Source organism: Pinus tabuliformis, chromosome 1_1, assembly GCF_031772625.1.
Source record: "Pinus tabuliformis cultivar Carrire ecotype Pingquan chromosome 1_1, CPIR1, whole genome shotgun sequence".
Lineage (NCBI taxonomy): Eukaryota > Viridiplantae > Streptophyta > Pinopsida > Pinales > Pinaceae > Pinus > Pinus tabuliformis.
In genome coordinates, this window is record NC_142297.1 from 119269193 (window position 1) to 119286746 (window position 17554).

The 17554-nt window shown below is 42.5% G+C and overlaps 1 protein-coding gene across 3 annotated transcripts in view; it reads left to right on the forward strand.

Moving 5' to 3' along the window:
* LOC149211932 (Nucleic acid-binding, OB-fold-like protein) overlaps positions 1 to 17554 on the forward strand; it is a 167608-nt gene that overhangs the window by 12051 nt on the left and 138003 nt on the right. For 2 of the 3 annotated variants that reach the window (XM_089391625.1, XM_089391622.1), the window contains exons 3-4: positions 15941 to 16029; positions 16277 to 16361. In XM_089391625.1, the coding sequence (XP_089247751.1) occupies positions 15941 to 16029; positions 16277 to 16361 (174 nt within the window). Of the gene's footprint in view, positions 1 to 15940; positions 16030 to 16276; positions 16375 to 17554 lie in introns of all 3 variants that reach the window. The other variant, XM_089391623.1, reaches the window with a different exon arrangement.

Below are 17554 nucleotides of genomic sequence, written 5' to 3' on the forward strand. Positions count from 1 at the left end.
TCAGCGATTAAATCTTATGGTAACCCAAAAGGTCATTTACAGAACAAAAGGAGAAGAGAAGAGGAAAAGATAATTCATTCTTTCATGAGCATTTGAGAGAAAGAGAAGAGAGAGCAAGGAGAAAATTTCTGAGCAGTGAGGAAGTGAAAGAGAGCAACAAGAATACATTTCAGCAAATCTGGACAACGACATTTATTGGCACGCACCCCAAGGCAAAACCGTATAGTAGGAGAAAGGCACAAAAATAGAGGAAGAGGGACAATAGCAAGGGCACGAATTTTGAGGCGGCCGTAATATTGAAATTCGTACGGTTAGTATAGTCCATACAACAAGTTCTAGGCACTATTTTCGAGGTAGGCCATACAACATTTAATATTGTTTTATTGCTGGAAAATTTCTGTTTTCGCTGTTTGCTGATTGGCATGATTTTCGAGGTGGAGTTCAAGCATGAAAATCGAGATAAGTTGTAATTTGTGGTTGCTGGAATTTTTTACTGTGTATTTCAGTTTCTCTGTAAAAGCATTTCCAGAAATAAAGAAGAACTCTCAAATTGGTTTTCCCCAAGAGTTGTAGGGGGTTTTTCTAGGGTCAAATTGACCAAAAATCACAGTGTTATTTTCTGTGTGTGGCTGTCATAATTTTGTTGTGTTTTATTTCTGCAATTTCAGCAGTTGTGAAATCTCTAAATTTGTGTTTTCAGAAAATATTGTCATTTCCAGATTTTAGAATTTTTATCATGCTTGGATTTAAAACTAAATGAATGGAGTGATAAGGAAAACTGATAACCGGAGTGGGGGTTGAAATTTCTTTAGACGATTCAACTTCCGAGATTAAGTCCCTAATCAACAGCTAAGATTATATTTGGCTTGATCCTCGTTATTTAAAACATTTTCACCCATATTATATTAATACACATTAAAATTTTAATTTTCCTAAGTTTAGACTTAGGAATCCCATTAAAAATATTAATTATTTTAATATTTCTTCAGCCGGGTGGAATTTCCCTAAACGATTTCTGGGTCTTGGAGATCTCATGTGCCTTAATCTCTCCGCCAATTTTCATGGCTAGAGCACATCCAATGCCACCAAACATCAACACTTCCTCTTAGCGAGGAATGTGCTTTTGTAATGCTTCCCCATAGAAACATCACACTGATTTTCCACATCGATACCTGTTTTGATGGTTGGCCTGCTGCCCCACATCTACGGCACTGCTGCTTCTTGTATTGCTTCCCATGACACTGCCACTGCCACTGCCACTGCCACTGCTACATCTGTACTGCAGCTCCCTCTCAACATGCTGCATCATGCTACCCATAACACTGCCATTGCTAACTGCTACACTGGAACTTAGTTGCTGAGAAGTAAGTAACTGATTCCACCCAAACGCTGACATCCCGGTCAGTCTGGAAGCCTCGTGATGCTGAAGCCACCTCTGTTGCTATCATGTGCTCCCTCTGTTGCCATTGTGCTTGTTCACACCTAATCCTCAGCGGTTAGGTAAACTGGAACGTGAACAGTCATCAAGAAGATGAACTGTTCCGTCTCCTTTTTGTATATAAACAATAGTTCTCTAATGAAATAATAGATCAGTTTTCTTCTGCTCATTCTGGAGTTACCCTGGCCTGACATGGTATCAGAGCGCAGGTCCCAGATTCCTTGTAACGCCTCTGCCTCTGCCTGGCCTGACATTGATTCTCTGCGCATTGATTGCCTCTGTCCACACCTGATGCACCGGCTCTGAAATCCTTCCGTTGAGGAGATTTCAAAGGAAACGGCGTATCAAATCTTTTACCAGCTAGTATTGAAATTATTTTCCGTCGCCCCTCCCTTCCTTTCACTCAGAAAGTTGAATGGTCTTGATACGGGGCTCTCGACCAGACGTCTTGGGGATAATAACGGTGAGCACACCCTTGTCCATCTTTGCCTCCACCCTGTCGATCTCACAATTGTCAGGAAGCCTGAGACGACGCGAGAAACTTCCCTGCATTCGCAAGACGCTTTCTACCAAAGCAACTACACTCGGTGAGTAGAAACATTCATGGTTTCGAGGCCACAAAAATTACAATTGTTCTGCAGCGATTGAAAGCACCTTACTGGGGAATCTGAAACCACTGAATGGAAACCATTCTGTCGAGCCCGACATAGACAGGCGAGCAATTCCAAGTCCGGGTTCGAGGGCGACCTACACTTGGCATTCAGAGGTACCCAGATGAGCTCTCTCGTCTTGGCGAACTTCATTCTGGTCTATGGCTCGTCCTGTGTCTTTTTTTGTCTATACTGCTGTTGAATACAAAGAAAAAGGTGATTGCTAATTTATACGTTGCTGCAACATGGAGAATTATGAATTTATTTGCTCAGAAATTGTATATACTCTAGTCATACACCGCGTCTCTTTTAATGGAATAACCCCTACATTCGAGGTGTTGATGATGCACGATCTAATGTATTGATGATGCACAATCTGTCTTGCGTGATATGTTGAAGAAGAAATGCTCAGCTGGTTATCAGCGCCACCAAAAGGAACCTTATCGGCTGTTCACATTCCATTCGTGGGTTTTGAATAGCAAGGGTGACTGTGTATGATTTGCCTTCGCATTTATGGTCATAGTCTCCGCGTCCATATTAACATGAAGCATTCAAAGAACCAGTGGTCCAGTCAGTAGGTCAATCCAGCAGAAATCATTTGCGAGTTGCTTCGATATCTGTGGTATATGTTTCCATAAAGTTTGGTATTAAACCGCATGTATATGCCTTGTTGATGATTGACCAGCATATATATATTGACCAGCTGTTTGAATAAGTTTTGAATGCGCTGTAAGCTGTTTGAATAAGTTTTGAATGCGTTTTTGGACGCTGTTTCAATAAGTTTTGGACGCTGTTTGAATATTTTGTGGAGGATATTTTATAAAATTTTGGAGACATTTGAAGAAAACTTAGTGCATAAAGAATTTGAAATCTGTTGCCCTTTTGAGTACAATTTCACTGTATATCAGCAGAAGTTCTTTTTATCAGCAAAAGTTTTTTTTAGCAGAAGTATTTTTTACAGAATGCATTCAATCATCTCTATGGTAGGAATAGTTCTCACTGGCAAGGAGAACTATTCTGAATGGTCTCGGATGGTAAAACACACCCTCATCTACAATGAGTTGTGGAAAGGAGTGTGTGTCGGAGAAGAAGACAAAGACCCTGTGCAGCCTACATCAGATAAAGAACTTGTCATTTGGGAAAACAAGTACAGCAAAGCCTATGCATTGATCGCAACATCTGTAAATGAAGAAGTAAGTCGTCATATTTCATCCTATTCCACTGCCTTTGAAGCTTTACAAAAGCTGAAAGAACTCTATGATTCACATTCTGCACTTGAAGTTGTTCAGCTCATGATTAAACTCTTCACTCTTGAACTGAAAAATAATGATCCTCTTGCTCTTGCATCTGAAATAAAGTCTATAATGCATGATATTAAATCCACTAAGGTTGAGCTGGATATCTCTCTTATTGCCTTTCTCAAAGCACTCTATCCTACCTACTCCAATTATCTTGAGTCATTACAAGCAAATGGAAATCTTAAAGATATAACCTTTGACTCTCTTGTGAAAAATTTTGCTGAAAGAGAGAAAACCTTTGGAAAGAAGACAGTCCCTGAATCTTCTGAAGAGACTGTTTGCCTTGCTCATAAAGAAAAGCATCCTGCTCAAGATTCTACAAGAGGAAGAGGTGGACGAAGAGGAAGAGGAAGATACTTCAGAGGCAGGGGAGCAGACATTCTCAAGCAGAAAAAGCAGATCTGCATTGCATTCGCTGCAAACGAAATGGATCACATGATGCTTCTACATGCAAGCTACCATGGGACAAAATTGAGCAGAGAAGAAACCAGCAGAAAGGTAAAACTGATGACACAGACAAAGGTAAAGCACCTGAATCCGCTCACTATATTGAGGCACAATGTAACATTGGAGTAAATGAAGATTTGTTTAATGCTTCACTTGCTTCTTCGAAAAATGATTGGTTGCTTGATTCAGGAGCAACCTGTCATATGACTCATAGGAAAGATTTTTTTGAAGATTTCACTGACAATGTTGATGGAGCAGTATACTTTGCAGATCAGTCAAAAATCAAGCCATCAAGGCTTGGCACAATCAGGCTTAAACTGCCTGGTCTTCCAGACTTTCTTCTGGATTATGTTTTATATCTCCCACAGCTCAAGAGAAACTTGCTGTCCCTGGTCCACATCCGCCAGCAAGGTCACTCCATTCATATGTTTGATGGAAAGCTTGAGGTAAGAAAGGCATCTGACCACTCACTTGTCATGAGGGGTATAGAAGAAGAAAGACTTCTTAAACTGCAAGGAACCTCTGCTCATGCACAACATTTCTCATCATGAAGAAGGTACACTTCCGTCAAGTTTATTATGGCATGCTAGATTTGGACATTTAAACTATGATAGTCTCCGCTTGTTGAAGAAAAATGGTGTTGCTGGTTTGCCTACAATTCCTAGAAAACATAAGCAATGTGATGCTTGCATTCTAGGAAAGCATAGCAAACAGTCTTTTCATGATTCACATTCAAGAGCACATAGGAAGCTTGAACTCATTCATTCAGATTTATGTGGTCCAATGCCTGTTCCTTCTGCAAATGGAAATAAATATATCATGACATTTATTGATGATTACACCAGAATGTGTTGGGTTTATTTATTGAAGAACAAATCTGATGCTTTTCAAACATTCAAGAATTTTCATAAGTGGATTGAAAATGATGCACAATCTCATATTGGGTCTATTCGCACTGATAATGGAAAAGAATATACATCAAATGAATTTGAAAACTATCTTCGCCAACATGGGATCAAACATCAAACAACTGTACCTTATAATCCCCAACAGAATGGTGTAGCAGAAAGAATGAATAGAACAATTTTGAATATGGTACGATCCATGCTTTTCTTCAAAAATGTAAAGATAATGTTTTGGGCTGATGCTGTTCTATGTGCTGCATATATAAAGAATAGATGTCCATCTAGTGCTATAAGAAACAAGACTCCTTATGAATTGTGGTATGGACATGTTCCTTCGGTAAAACATCTCAGGATTTTTGGTTCCACCTGTTATGCTTTAATACCAAAGGTACATAGAAACAAACTTGGTGCTAGAAGTCGTAAGTGTATCTTCCTGGGGTATTCAAACACCTCTAAAGCATACCGTCTCTATGATGAAGTAAATAAAAAGTTTGTTGTATCTAGAGATGTCATTTTTCTTGAATCATCCAAATTTGACAGTGTTGTTGAGCGGCAACTTGATCGCTTGGATAGATTCACAAAAACAAAATCATTTCAAGAGTTTGATAATCAGATTCCACATCTTGAAGGGGGGATTCCTGTACTAGATCAACATGTGGAATCTTCTTCTGAAGAACAATCTCCCTTGCATGAAACTCCAACACCGGATGATCCTTTAAGTGATGTAATTGATAGAATTGGGAGACTCAATCTTGATTCAGTCCCAACTCAATCAACAGAGCAGCCTGGACCATCTCAGAAAGGTCCCCCAAAGTGGCTGACAAAGACACTTGAAAGTGTTCATCCTGATGAAAGTGGAAAAACAGGAACCAGAAATACAAACCGACAAGATGGAGGTGATGTAGATGACTCTAATTCACCTGTTGATATGGATGTTACTTATGATTGTGAATTGAACTTGTCTACAGATTTTGAACCAACTTCCTTCAAAGAAGCTGCTTCTCATGATGAATGGAAAGAAGCGATGCAGAAGGAGTATGATGCCCTCATAAAGAATGGCATTTGGAACCAAACCAATTGGCTGCAAGTGGGTCTACAAGAACAAGTACAAAGCTGATGGCTCACTTGACAAGCACAAAGCTAGGCTTGTGGCAAAAGGTTTTGCACAGAAGGAAGGGGTCGATTATGAGGAAACTTTTGCCCCCACAGCAAAATGGGCCACCATCCGGACACTCTTTGCACTAGCTGCCCAGAACGGTTGGAAAGTCCATCAAATGGATGTAAAAACTGCATTCTTGAATGGAGATCTAAAAGAGAATGTTTTTATGTCCCAGCCTGAAGGATTTGCTGTGAAAGGACATGAACATAAAGTATGCAAACTTGTGAAGTCCTTGTATGGCCTCAAACAAGCACCACGAGCCTGGTATGAAAAACTAACTGAGCATCTTCTGAAACTCAACTTCAAACATTTTGATCTTGATGATGCAACTTTATTTGTCAAGAAAGTTGGCAAAACAGTTGTATATCTTGTGGTATATGTAGATGATCTTTTAATGACAGGGAACAATGAAAGCTATATTGCATCCATGAAGAAAGAATTAGGAAAAAGTTTTGAAATGACTGATTTGGGCTATGTTCATTACTATCTTGGCATTGAAGTAACCCAACATCCAAAATCCATATTTCTTTCTCAAAAGAAATACATTGGAGATTGTTAAACAGATTTGGCATGACAGAGTGCAATCCTCTTTCTACTCCAATGGAACAAAACTTGAAGCTCACATCTATTGAAGGAAAGGAATTTGAGGATGCAACAAAGTATAGACAGCTTGTAGGAAGTCTCATCTACCTCACTACTACCAGACCAGACATTTCATTTGCTGTTGGAATCCTCTCCAGGTTTATGCAAAAGCCTTGTGAGGGACATTGGTCTGCTGCAAAAAGAGTTCTAAGGTACTTGAAGGGAACTCAAAACCTTGGAATCAAGTATACACAGGTGGACGACTTCAACTTGATTGGATACTCTGATTCAGACTTCGATGGAGACAAAGAAACCGGGGTATCTACTTCAGGATATGCTATGAGTCTTGGATCAGGAGCTGTCTCCTGGAGATCACGCAAACAATCAGTTCCAGCAGATTCCACAACAGAAGCAGAATACGTGGCAGCAGCTGAAGCAACGAAAGAAATTGTGTGGCTCAGGAAAATTCTTGAAGATTTGCAGGTAAAACAAGTACAATCAACTCCACTCATGATTGATAACACCTCTGCAATAAAGTTGGCCAAGAACCCAAAGTTCCATGATCGTACTAAGCACATCAATACTAAATATCATCTGATCCGACATCATGTTGTGGCCAAAACAATCCATCTCCGTCATTGTTCCACAAATGAGCAAATTGCAGACATCTTCACCAAAGCGCTTGGAAGAGAAAAGCTTGAAAGATTCAGAACGATGCTTGGACTCACCAACATCCCTTCAGATTAAGGGGGGGAATGTTCACACCTAATCCTCAGCGGTTAGGTAAACTGGAACGTGAATAGTCATCAAGAAGATGAACTGTTCCGTCTCCTTTTTGTATATAAACAATAGTTCTCTAATGAAATAATAGATCAGTTTTCTTTTGCTCATTCTGGAGTTACCTTGGCCTGACAGTGCTACTGCAACCTCTTATGTGCCTCTCGCACAGCTGCAACCTCCACTACACTGCTACAGACTTCTGTACTCTAGCACTACCTTGTTGCTCCACCACACTTTGCTCCACTCGACACCTGTCATCATGCTATTGCTCCCGTAGCTGGATGTGGTCCAAGAGTTTGGGCACCTCAAGGATGCTGCCCCTCTTCTGTGGTCCTCTCGAATACAACTTGATGTCACCCCACCTCTTCTCTAGAGGTGCATGAGCACTCATGGCACAATCGTCATCAATCTCGACATCCTTCTCCGCCTTTGCTGGAGCTGCCTTTGAGTCAGAAGATTCTCCCTTGCCTTTCTTCCTAGGGCATTGAGATGCATAATGTCCCAGCTCGTCACAATTGAAGCACTTGACCTTGGAGATGTCCTTCTTCTTCCTCTTCCCTTATTGTCCCGCAGATGCTAGAGATGCATCCTCCTCCTTTTTCTTGACTCGAACTCCCTTACGGCTACTCCCCGCCTTAGTTAATCTCTTGATCTCTTCCCGTCGAAGAGCTACCCACATCTCTTCCCAACTAGGGAGAGTCGCTTTACCCAAAATGCTTTGGACAAACGTCTCCCAGTCCTCGAAGACTGCATTCAGAGCAGTCTTGAACATAAACTCTGGATCTGGTGTAGACCCCACGGAAGTACGCTGGTCGCAAATTCCTTGTAACTTGAGGAGGAAGTGATCTATCTCCTCTCCTTTCTGCATCTGATACGACCTCAACTGTTTCTCCAATAACATCTTCCGTTGCACGAAAGAGCCCTGGTATAAGGTGTTCAGCGCCTCCCACATCTCCCTTGCTGTGTTCTTCTCAACAATATGTGGTATGACATGATCTTTGGCCCCGTCTAAGATCATGCATTTCGCCTTCGCTTTAGCCTCCTCATATTTCTCATTAGCATTTAGGTCAACTGGGACAGCTACAGTTTTCAAGGCGTAGTCCTTGATGCGATGTTTATCCAGGATTGCAAGGATCCTAGCCTTCGAGGACAAAATTGGAAGCCTCGTCGAATCTGTCATGATCCCTCAATTCATTCACTGCCATCTCTGCTCCTCTTCTAGACTCCCTCTGAGTCTCGACTTCCCTCTTGGAAACCGGCCAATTGTCAAATCACTCCTCTCCAATCCCCCTTTGTTGTTGCAATTCGGATTTGGATTTCTTGGCTAGAAATCTGTCGAGGTAGTGCTTCCCTATACCTTGGTTCCGTCTCTTTAGACACTGTTTTGCATAGACAGAAACAACGTCCCACCAGCTCCTATAATCACAATCTGCACAACTTCCTTAGCCGCGACAACTGAAGAATCTGAGCCCTTTTGACTCTGTGCAATCACAGTGAGCTAAATCAGCTCCTCCTGGCCTCAACGTCAATCCTTCCTGACTGAGAAAGATGATCGGGCACTGCGTAGGCCTGATCTGCCCCTCCTCTGCCTCTGCACTAACTCTCCTCCTGGCTTGAATGCTGACGCAGGCTCTGCGTGAACTTGTGCATCACCCTCTTTGCTCTGCACCACTCTTCCTTTTGCATCTCTAGCTCTAGAACAACACTGTCTCTCTGGACAAGTACTTCTCTGCTGCAAACTCTCAGATTTCTTTTGCTGGTGTCTTCAGTCCTCCTTGATTTGCAATCCCTTTGATACCTTGTGGAAATTTCTGAATCTTACACTTCAGAAACACCTATTGCAATATCTGGTTTACTATCTCTTACTTGTTCTTTACATTAACAAGTTATTTAAATGCATAAATATCGAAGTAAACACAAATGCAACGTCCACAAATATACCGATCAACAATTGAAAGAAATTGAGACAACACAAGGGACACCGTTATTCTTGGACAATCGTCCCCGAAAAAACCCAATGCGGTAAAACCGGTGCAACATATATGAGGGTTTTATTGTTACGCAGATTTTGAATACAACCAGGGTGCAAGAAATGGCTCACCCTTCAGAGAATATCCTTGGCAACAATACCTCTATCTGGAGACAGATACTCTGGTTGATCAGCAACCAGATGAACAATCCCAGAGTGACTCTGGCTGTTCCTTGTGCTGGACAACGAAAGTTGCTCCACAGACTCCTCTGGAATTGTGTCACCCTCTTCGGAACTGCGTCACCCTTTTGGGCTCCGCGTTAGCCAATCAACTCTCAGTCTGTCCCACTGAATCACCTTAGCGCAGCCTCTTCAACCCACTACGTCCTCTGTGTTAGCCTCTACGGCCTTTGCGTCAACTTCTTTGGCCCTTTGCGTCCTCTATGCTGGCCTCCTTAGCCTCTGTGTCAACCCTTACTTCCTCTACGTCAACCCTCCTAGGCTTTTCGTTGCCTTTTTCGGGACTCTTTTGCCTCTCTGATATATATTCTTCAGCCTTGGATCAAAATCCTCTTACTGAATTGCCCTTCGTTGCAACTAATCACTCACTCGATTTCCTTAGCAAACCCTGCCCTAGAAAATTGAATTCTTGATTTCTCTAGGTGTGTCTCCAACTGACCCTCAAGCCTCCTCTTATACTTTTCCTGTCGATGATTCAATGACCGAGATTAAGTCCCTAATCAACGGCTAAGATTAGATCTGGCTCGATCCTCGTTATTTAGAACTTTCTCACCCATATTATATTAATACACATTAATGTTTTAATTTTCCCAAGTTTAGACTTAGGAACCCCATTAAAAATATTAATTATTTTAATATCTCTTCATCCGGGTGGAATTTCCCCAAACGATTTCTGGGTCTTGGAGATCTCATGCGCCTTAGCCTCTCCAGGATCTTGGACATCTCATGCGCCTTAGCCTCTCCAGGATCTTGGAGATCTCATGTGTCTTAGCCTCTCCACCAATTTTCATGGCTAGAGCACATCCAATGCTACCAAACATCAACATTGAATATCATTAAGATAGGCTGCAATCTCATTGCAGTCCTCATACCTGTGATCCCTTAGAATGTCAATGTCAATTTAGTGCCTTGTTGATTTGGGGTAGCATCGGATGTGCTCTAGCCATGCAAATTGGTGGAGAGGCTAAAGCACATGAGATCTCCAAGATCCAAAAATGGTTTGGACAGATTGTACTCGGTTTGGGAGATATTAAAATAATAAATATTTTTAATGGAGTTCCTAAGTCTAAACTTAGGAAAAATAAAATATGAATGGGTATTAATATAAAATTGGGTTAGAAGGTTCCAAAAGTCATGGATCAAGCCAAATCTAATCTTAGCCGTTGATTAGAAATTTAATTTCGGCCGTTGATGGACCAACGAGAAAAGTATAAGAAGAGGCTTGAGGGTTAGTTGGAGAGCACACCAGAGTGATTAGTCATTCATTTTGCTAGAGCAGGGTTGCTAAGAAAAGTTGAATCAGTGATCAACAGTGAGGGGCAGTGAGTACGAGGTAGAGATAGTGCCGAAAGTCCAGCGCGGAGGCAGAGAGGCAGACGCTGAGCCAGAGGGAGCCACGCAGAGGCCAGAAGGGCCTGCGTCATCCACACAGAGGCTGCAGGAGTGACGTAGAGGGCCATACAGGCTGCGCAGTGCCTCAAAGGGTTGACACAGAGGGTTTCGGGTTGACGCAGAGGCCAGGAGGGCTTACGCTGAGCTTTAGATTGTGCTGGAGAGGGTTTCATGGGGCAAACTTTCCAAATATCTGCTTCCGAATAGAGAGGTATCACTGCCGGATTATTTTCTTTGTCGGGTGAGCTAGTTTGGCACCCAGTTGTACTCAGAAAGACTGCATAATAATATAACCCTTAGAATTGTTGCACTGGTTTTCCCAAGTTGGGTTTTTTCGTGGATGATTGTCCAAAAATAACGGTGTCACTTGTGTGTTTGTAGATGGTTGAGACTGTATTGTGTTTATTTCAGTGTTTATGTTGTTAAACATCTTGTTAGTAATTAAACAAGTAGGCGAAATAAACCAGAGAATACAGATAAAATTTCTAACGGGTAATAGAAATTTCAACATGGTATCAGAGTGTTGCAAATCATAGGAGAGCTGAAGGCACTAGCTGAATTAAAGCATTTGCAGCAAAAACAGTTGTCCCGAGTGACAAAAGTTGTTCCTAGCAGAAAGCAGCAGAGAAGAGTTGACGCAGAGGAACTGCATCATTAGTTCAAGCCAGAGAGAGGCCAACACAGAGGCTGAGTAGGGTAGAAGGGCCTCATGAAGAGCCACGCAGAGACCAAGAGGGTTGACGCAGTTGGCTAGTGGAGAAATTCGGCTAGTGCTGGGATTGCGCAGAGCTTAGAGGCTCAGTCCTTCAGTTGCTGGGGCATAGGAAGCTGTGGGCAGATTGCGGGGAGTGAAGCTAGTGGGGAACTATTGCTGCCGAGACAGAACAATACCTAACGGGGCAAAACCAAGGTAGAGGGAGTCGCTACCTAGGCAGATTTCTAGCCAAGAAATCCAGATCAGTGTTGCAGGTGCATAGGAGATCAAAGAGGTGTGACTTGATGGTTGGCAGGCGGATTTCCAGGAGGGAAATCGAGACTCAGAGGGAGTCTAGCAGAGAACTTCCAGGAGGGAAGTAGCGACTCAGAAGGAGTCGAAGAGAGAACTTCTAGAGGGAAGTAGAGACTCAGAGGAGTCGAAAGGAAGAGCAGAGAGATGGTCATGAATGGACTGAGGTATCAGGACAGGCTGGACGGGGTGTCCAACTTTGTCATCTGGAAGGCCAGGATCCAATCCATTCTAGATAGACATCGCATCAAGGCCTTTGCCTTGAAAACCATGGCTATCCTAGTTGACCCAGCTGACAATGAAAAGCATGAGGAAGCAATGGCCAAGGCGAAATGCATAATCCTTGATGGGGTCAAGGATCATGTGGTCCAACATATTGTCGAGAAGGAGGCGGCAAAGGAAATGTGGGACACTTTGAAGACATTGTATCAGCACACTTTCGTGCAGAGGAAGATGTTACTAGAGAATCAACTGCGGTCATACCAAATGCAGAAGGGGGAGTAGATAGATCACTTCCTCGGTGGCAGATTGAAGGAGATCCAGGACCAATTGACTTCCATAGGGGCTACGCTGGATTAGGAGTTGATGGTGAGGACCACCCTAAATGCAGTTTCTGAGGAGTGGAAGACATTCGTCCAGAGCATTCTAGGCAGAGCGAATCTTCCATATTGGGAAGAATTGTGGGCAGCTCTTCGCCAAGAAGAGATCAGACGACTAACCAAGACGGGAAGTAGCAGCAAAGGAGCCCGGGTCAAGAAAGAAGAGGAAGAGGATGCAACTTTGGCGTCTGCGGGGAAGCAGGTGAAGAGGAAGAAAAGGGACCTCTCCAAGATTAAGTGCTTCAACTATGGGGAACTGGGACATTATGCGAATCAGTGTCCGAGGAAGAAGAATAAGGCAGAGGCGTCTGACTTCAAGGCAGCGCCAGTGAAGGCGGAAAAGGAGGTAGAGGAGGATGACGATTGTGCCATGAGTGCTCATGTACCTCTAGAGAAGAGGAGGGGATACATCGAGTTGTAGTCAGGAAGATTACAGGCGATGAGGGACAAGATCTTTGAGGTATCCAACCTCTTAGATTATACCTTGCTACGGGAACCCCAAATAGAGAGTAGCAAGACTGGCGGATGTCGGTAGAGACAGATGCGGATGAAGCAGCAGAGAGTGATATAGTGCAGGAGTCCTCAAGCAGTGCGAGGCTAGTAGGTTGCAATAGTGCGAGAGGCATGAAGAGTGCTGCAACAGTGCAGGAAGGCACAGAAAGGTTTGCAGTGGTGCGAGATGCAAGGAGTTGTTGCAGCAGTGCAGAGGCAGTAGAGGGAGCACTTGTTAGCGGCAAAGAGAGCTTTAGCATTGGGAGCGTTTCTAGCCTAATAGGGATGTCAGTAGTTGGGTGGATCAATTACTTACTTCTCAGTAACTGAGTTGCAGTGCGGATGCGGTGTTGGGAGGATGGACCAACAATAGTACGGATGCAGAGAGAGCTACTGTACGGATGCAGCAGTGGCAGTGGCAGGGCCATGGGCAACAGTACAAGATGTAGTAGTGCAGAGGATGTAGGGCGGGGAGGCCTAGCATCAACACAGATACCTGTGCCGGATAATCAGAGTGATGCTTAGTGAGGAGTATTACTAGAGCACAACCCTCGCTAGGAGGGAGTGTTGATTTGGCGTAGCATTGGATGTGCTCTAGCCATGAAAATTGGTGGAGAGGCTAAAGCACATGAGATATCCAAGATCCAGAAATCGTTTGGACAGGTTGTACCCAGTTTGGGAGATATTAAAATAATAAATATTTTTAATGGAGTTCCTAAGTCTAAACTTAGGAAAAATAAAATATTAATGAGTGTTAATATAAAACTGGGTCAGAAGGTTCCAAAAGTCATGGATCAAGCCAAATCTATTCATAGCCGTTGATTAGAGATCTAATCTCGGCTGTTGATGGACCAACGAGAAAAGTATAAGAGGAGGCTTGAGGGTCAGTTGGAGAACACACCAGAGTGATCAGTCATTCATTTTGCTAGAGCGGGGTTGCTAAGCAAAGTTGAATTAGTGATCAGTAGCGAGGGGCAGTGAGTACGAGGCAGAGAGGCAGAGATAGTGTCGAGAGTCCAGCGCAGAGGCATAGAGTTAGACGCTGAGCCAGAGGGAGCCACGCAGAGGCGGAAGAGACTGCGCAGAGGCCAGAAGGGCCTGCATCATCCACACAGAGGTTGTAGGAGTGACACAGAGGGCCATACAGGCTGCGTAGTGCCTCAGAGGGCTAACATAGAGGGTTTCGGGTTGACGCAAAGGCCAGGAGCGCTGACGCTGAGCTTCAAATTGCGCTGGAGAGGGTTTCGTGGTGCAGACTTTCTGAATATTTGCTTTCGAATAGAGAGGTATTATTGCTGGATTATTTTCTCTGTCGGGTGAGCCAGTTTAGCACCCAATTGTTCTAAGAAAGACTGCATAATAATATAACCCTCAGAATTGTTGCATCGGTTTTCCCAAGTTGGGTTTTTCCGTGGACGATTGTCCAAAAATAACGGTGTCACTTGTGTGTTTGTCTATTTCTTTAAGCTATTGATCTGTAGATGGTTGAGACTGTATTGTGTTTATTTCAGTGTTTATAAGGTTAAAAATCTTGTTAGTAATTAAACAAGTAGGCAAAATAAACTAGAGAATATAGATAAAATTTCTAACGGGTAATACTTAGAAATTTCAACATGCGCAACTGCTCGACTATAGATTTCATGGAGGCGGGAGCCACCAGGTGACCTGGTGAATTAGCTGGAGAAATTACCTCTGCGTCCTCTATTTCATGGCTGGTCGAGTTAGCAGAGGACGAATGGTGGCCTGGCTAGGGATGCCCAGCCTTGGCATGCTGCCCCCTCCCGCGACGAGGACGACTCTGTTGTCGTGGCATCCAACTGGTCACGGTGGTTGACGGCTCGCAACAGGGGGGTCTCGCAGAGATATATTGAGAAAACCTATACAGAAGACAAACTGGTCCAAACCCACGAACCCACTGACCCGACCAAGGATGAAACACTAGACTGACACCACTATCAGAGGGGCGAGAGACCGGGTAACAGAGCGGAGCAATTCCCACAAACAACCTCGAATCTTCACGCAGACAGAACACACAACACCGAGTACTGATAAAGAGACTAGATTTACCTTTAGGCCAAAAGAGAGACCTGAACCCAAAAAACACCTTTCCAGAAACCAGATGGAAACCCACGCACCTGTGAAGACTAGCAAGAGTCCTTGCGAGTGGGAGTGGAGCCAGAAGCTGCCGCAGGAGCGAAGAAGGTTTATAGCTAGCGATGATGAGGTAGCAACACCAAACCACCACTGTTTGGGTGCCTGGATCCCAAGGGCAGACCAAGAGACATATCCCAATCCACACTAGGAAACTGCAAACGTCTTTTGCACTCCTCACCCAAGGCTGAAACCCCAGTGAGGTGCCATAGACCCAGACCCGAACGCTTCCACTCTCCTTACAACCCAAATTCATTGCCCAAACTGCCAAACTGAAGCAAATCGCTTGCCAGGCTTCGCATTTATCCGTAGAGTTCGTGAGGGAGATCGTCGCACAGGAGGAGTTAATGCCAAAATGGTTCATGGATGGGAAGTTAATACCCGTGTGGAGGAGGAGCAGGGCCAGATGGCCTTTCATGCACCACTTGTACATCGACATGCGCACCCCCATCGGGGGTTGTTTGATATTGTTGTTACTTTAGATGTTTACAAATTTGAAAAAAATCATTATTTTGTATTCTTTTGAGTTTCCCCAAATTTTTTGATATTTTTCTTGATATTGCTGATAAGGTATATTCCAGACCCTTGGTGATAAACTTGCTGAGATGATAAATGTAACATTGATTTAAATATTTGATTTATTCTTTCAAAACATCTTAAAGTTGCTGGATTTTTTGTGGATGGAATCATCTTGCACAAATGATTTTAGAATTTTTGACAATAAGTGACTTGTCTAACTAAAATATGGATTGATCAATATTTAATCCATTATAATATTCTTTCTTTAATTGAAGATATAAATCAAAGTATCTAAATCAAGTACCTTCAATAGGTCACAAAGGTGATGGCAAGATTGGCCGCAGTGAATATTATTTGTGTTGGGACAAGGGCAGTGAAAGAAAAGTTTACAGGTACTGTGAGGTAAGTTCCAAAAGGTCTCTCTGTTCAATTATAATCTCAAGATTGTTCTTTTATTCTAAAGTATACCACAGACTACATGTTCTATTTCAAAGCTTAACTATGATGTCTTGCATTAAGTGCATAACTATATTGTTTCCTTTATTCCGGCTTTAGTGTTTGTATTTTATTCAAAGTTGAAAATGGTCAAGTTTTCAGTCTTTTTTACAATAATAAATCTTATGACCACATGTGTGCTGCATCTTGACAGACAACAGGATGTTCGAGCAACAGAGATTGACAAGGTTGATATGTACACATCATTTCGCCCTGGGGATATAATCCGAGCAGAAGTTGTATCCACATTTAGTAAATTCTGTATCTTTCCTTTGATACAAATCCTTTTTATATACTCAATATGAATGCATAAAAGATAATTAGCCTATAGGAGCAGGGTGGAAGTTTTCTATAATGGTCGTGCCACATGTTACGTGATTTGGAAAGGTATAATGCAAATCTTCTCAATTTGAATGCCAATGACATGATATTCCCCAACAGTTCATGGATTTCATATATTTCTCTCAGACGTGCATTATTTTCAGGCTGGTTACTGTTTTATAGAGTTGGCATTAAAAAATATAGGGTGTATTTCTTCTCGATTTGAAATCAATCTCAGGCATAGAATATCTTATGCAAGAGAGCATATGCATACACAGCTGTTAATTTTAACTTAGTGGAAGAGACCTGATAGGTATGTTGGCACTGGGCAGTCTTCATTTTATGACACAGGTTGAGGTTAAAAATTGCTATCTTTGTATATGTTAGTTTACATCAAAACTAATATTTTTCAAGTAGAATTTATGTTCCTAGAAAAAGAAGGGAATTATATACATTTTGGGATTTTTGTCAGTGAGGTGGGGCATGCAACATAGTAAGAACTAACATGTCTATCTGTGGTTTTCACTGCAGAGTAAGTGCCTTCTAGACCTATTGGGCTAATTGTAACTAGGATTGGTGCTTGTGTTGGTAGGGTCTCTATGGAATGCAAAACACGGTGGGAGTAGATGAATTATATTTACAGAATTATTACGAGTAACATTACTGTAGTTGTAGTGAGTTCGTACATTATGATGAAGTCTCTCTTTTATTCCCAAGTTTGGGTAGTGTGAAATTTTATAACTACATAATTTAATGATAAACTTAGGTCATGCTACCTCTCAAACTTGCACTCAGAGATATTGAAGTCCTGAACAAAGCGCAACCCTAAAGGCAGTGAAGAAGGTTGCCCGTTATCAACACAACTCCACTTCCTCTTACTTTAGGTTGGTACTTTATCAGCACAAGGGGAAATCCTTGTTAAAGAAAGTTTATGATATTCATTAGAAATATGGATGGCACATTCCCAATATCAGTCTCCATCCAATCGGGCAATGGAGTTAAGAGCTAAGAGCAAGGTGGCTTGAATTTGATGGAGAAGATCTAATCAAGCCATTCACTGATGCACCATAATTAGTACAAAACATATTTTGAGCTTATGAATAAGTGAGTG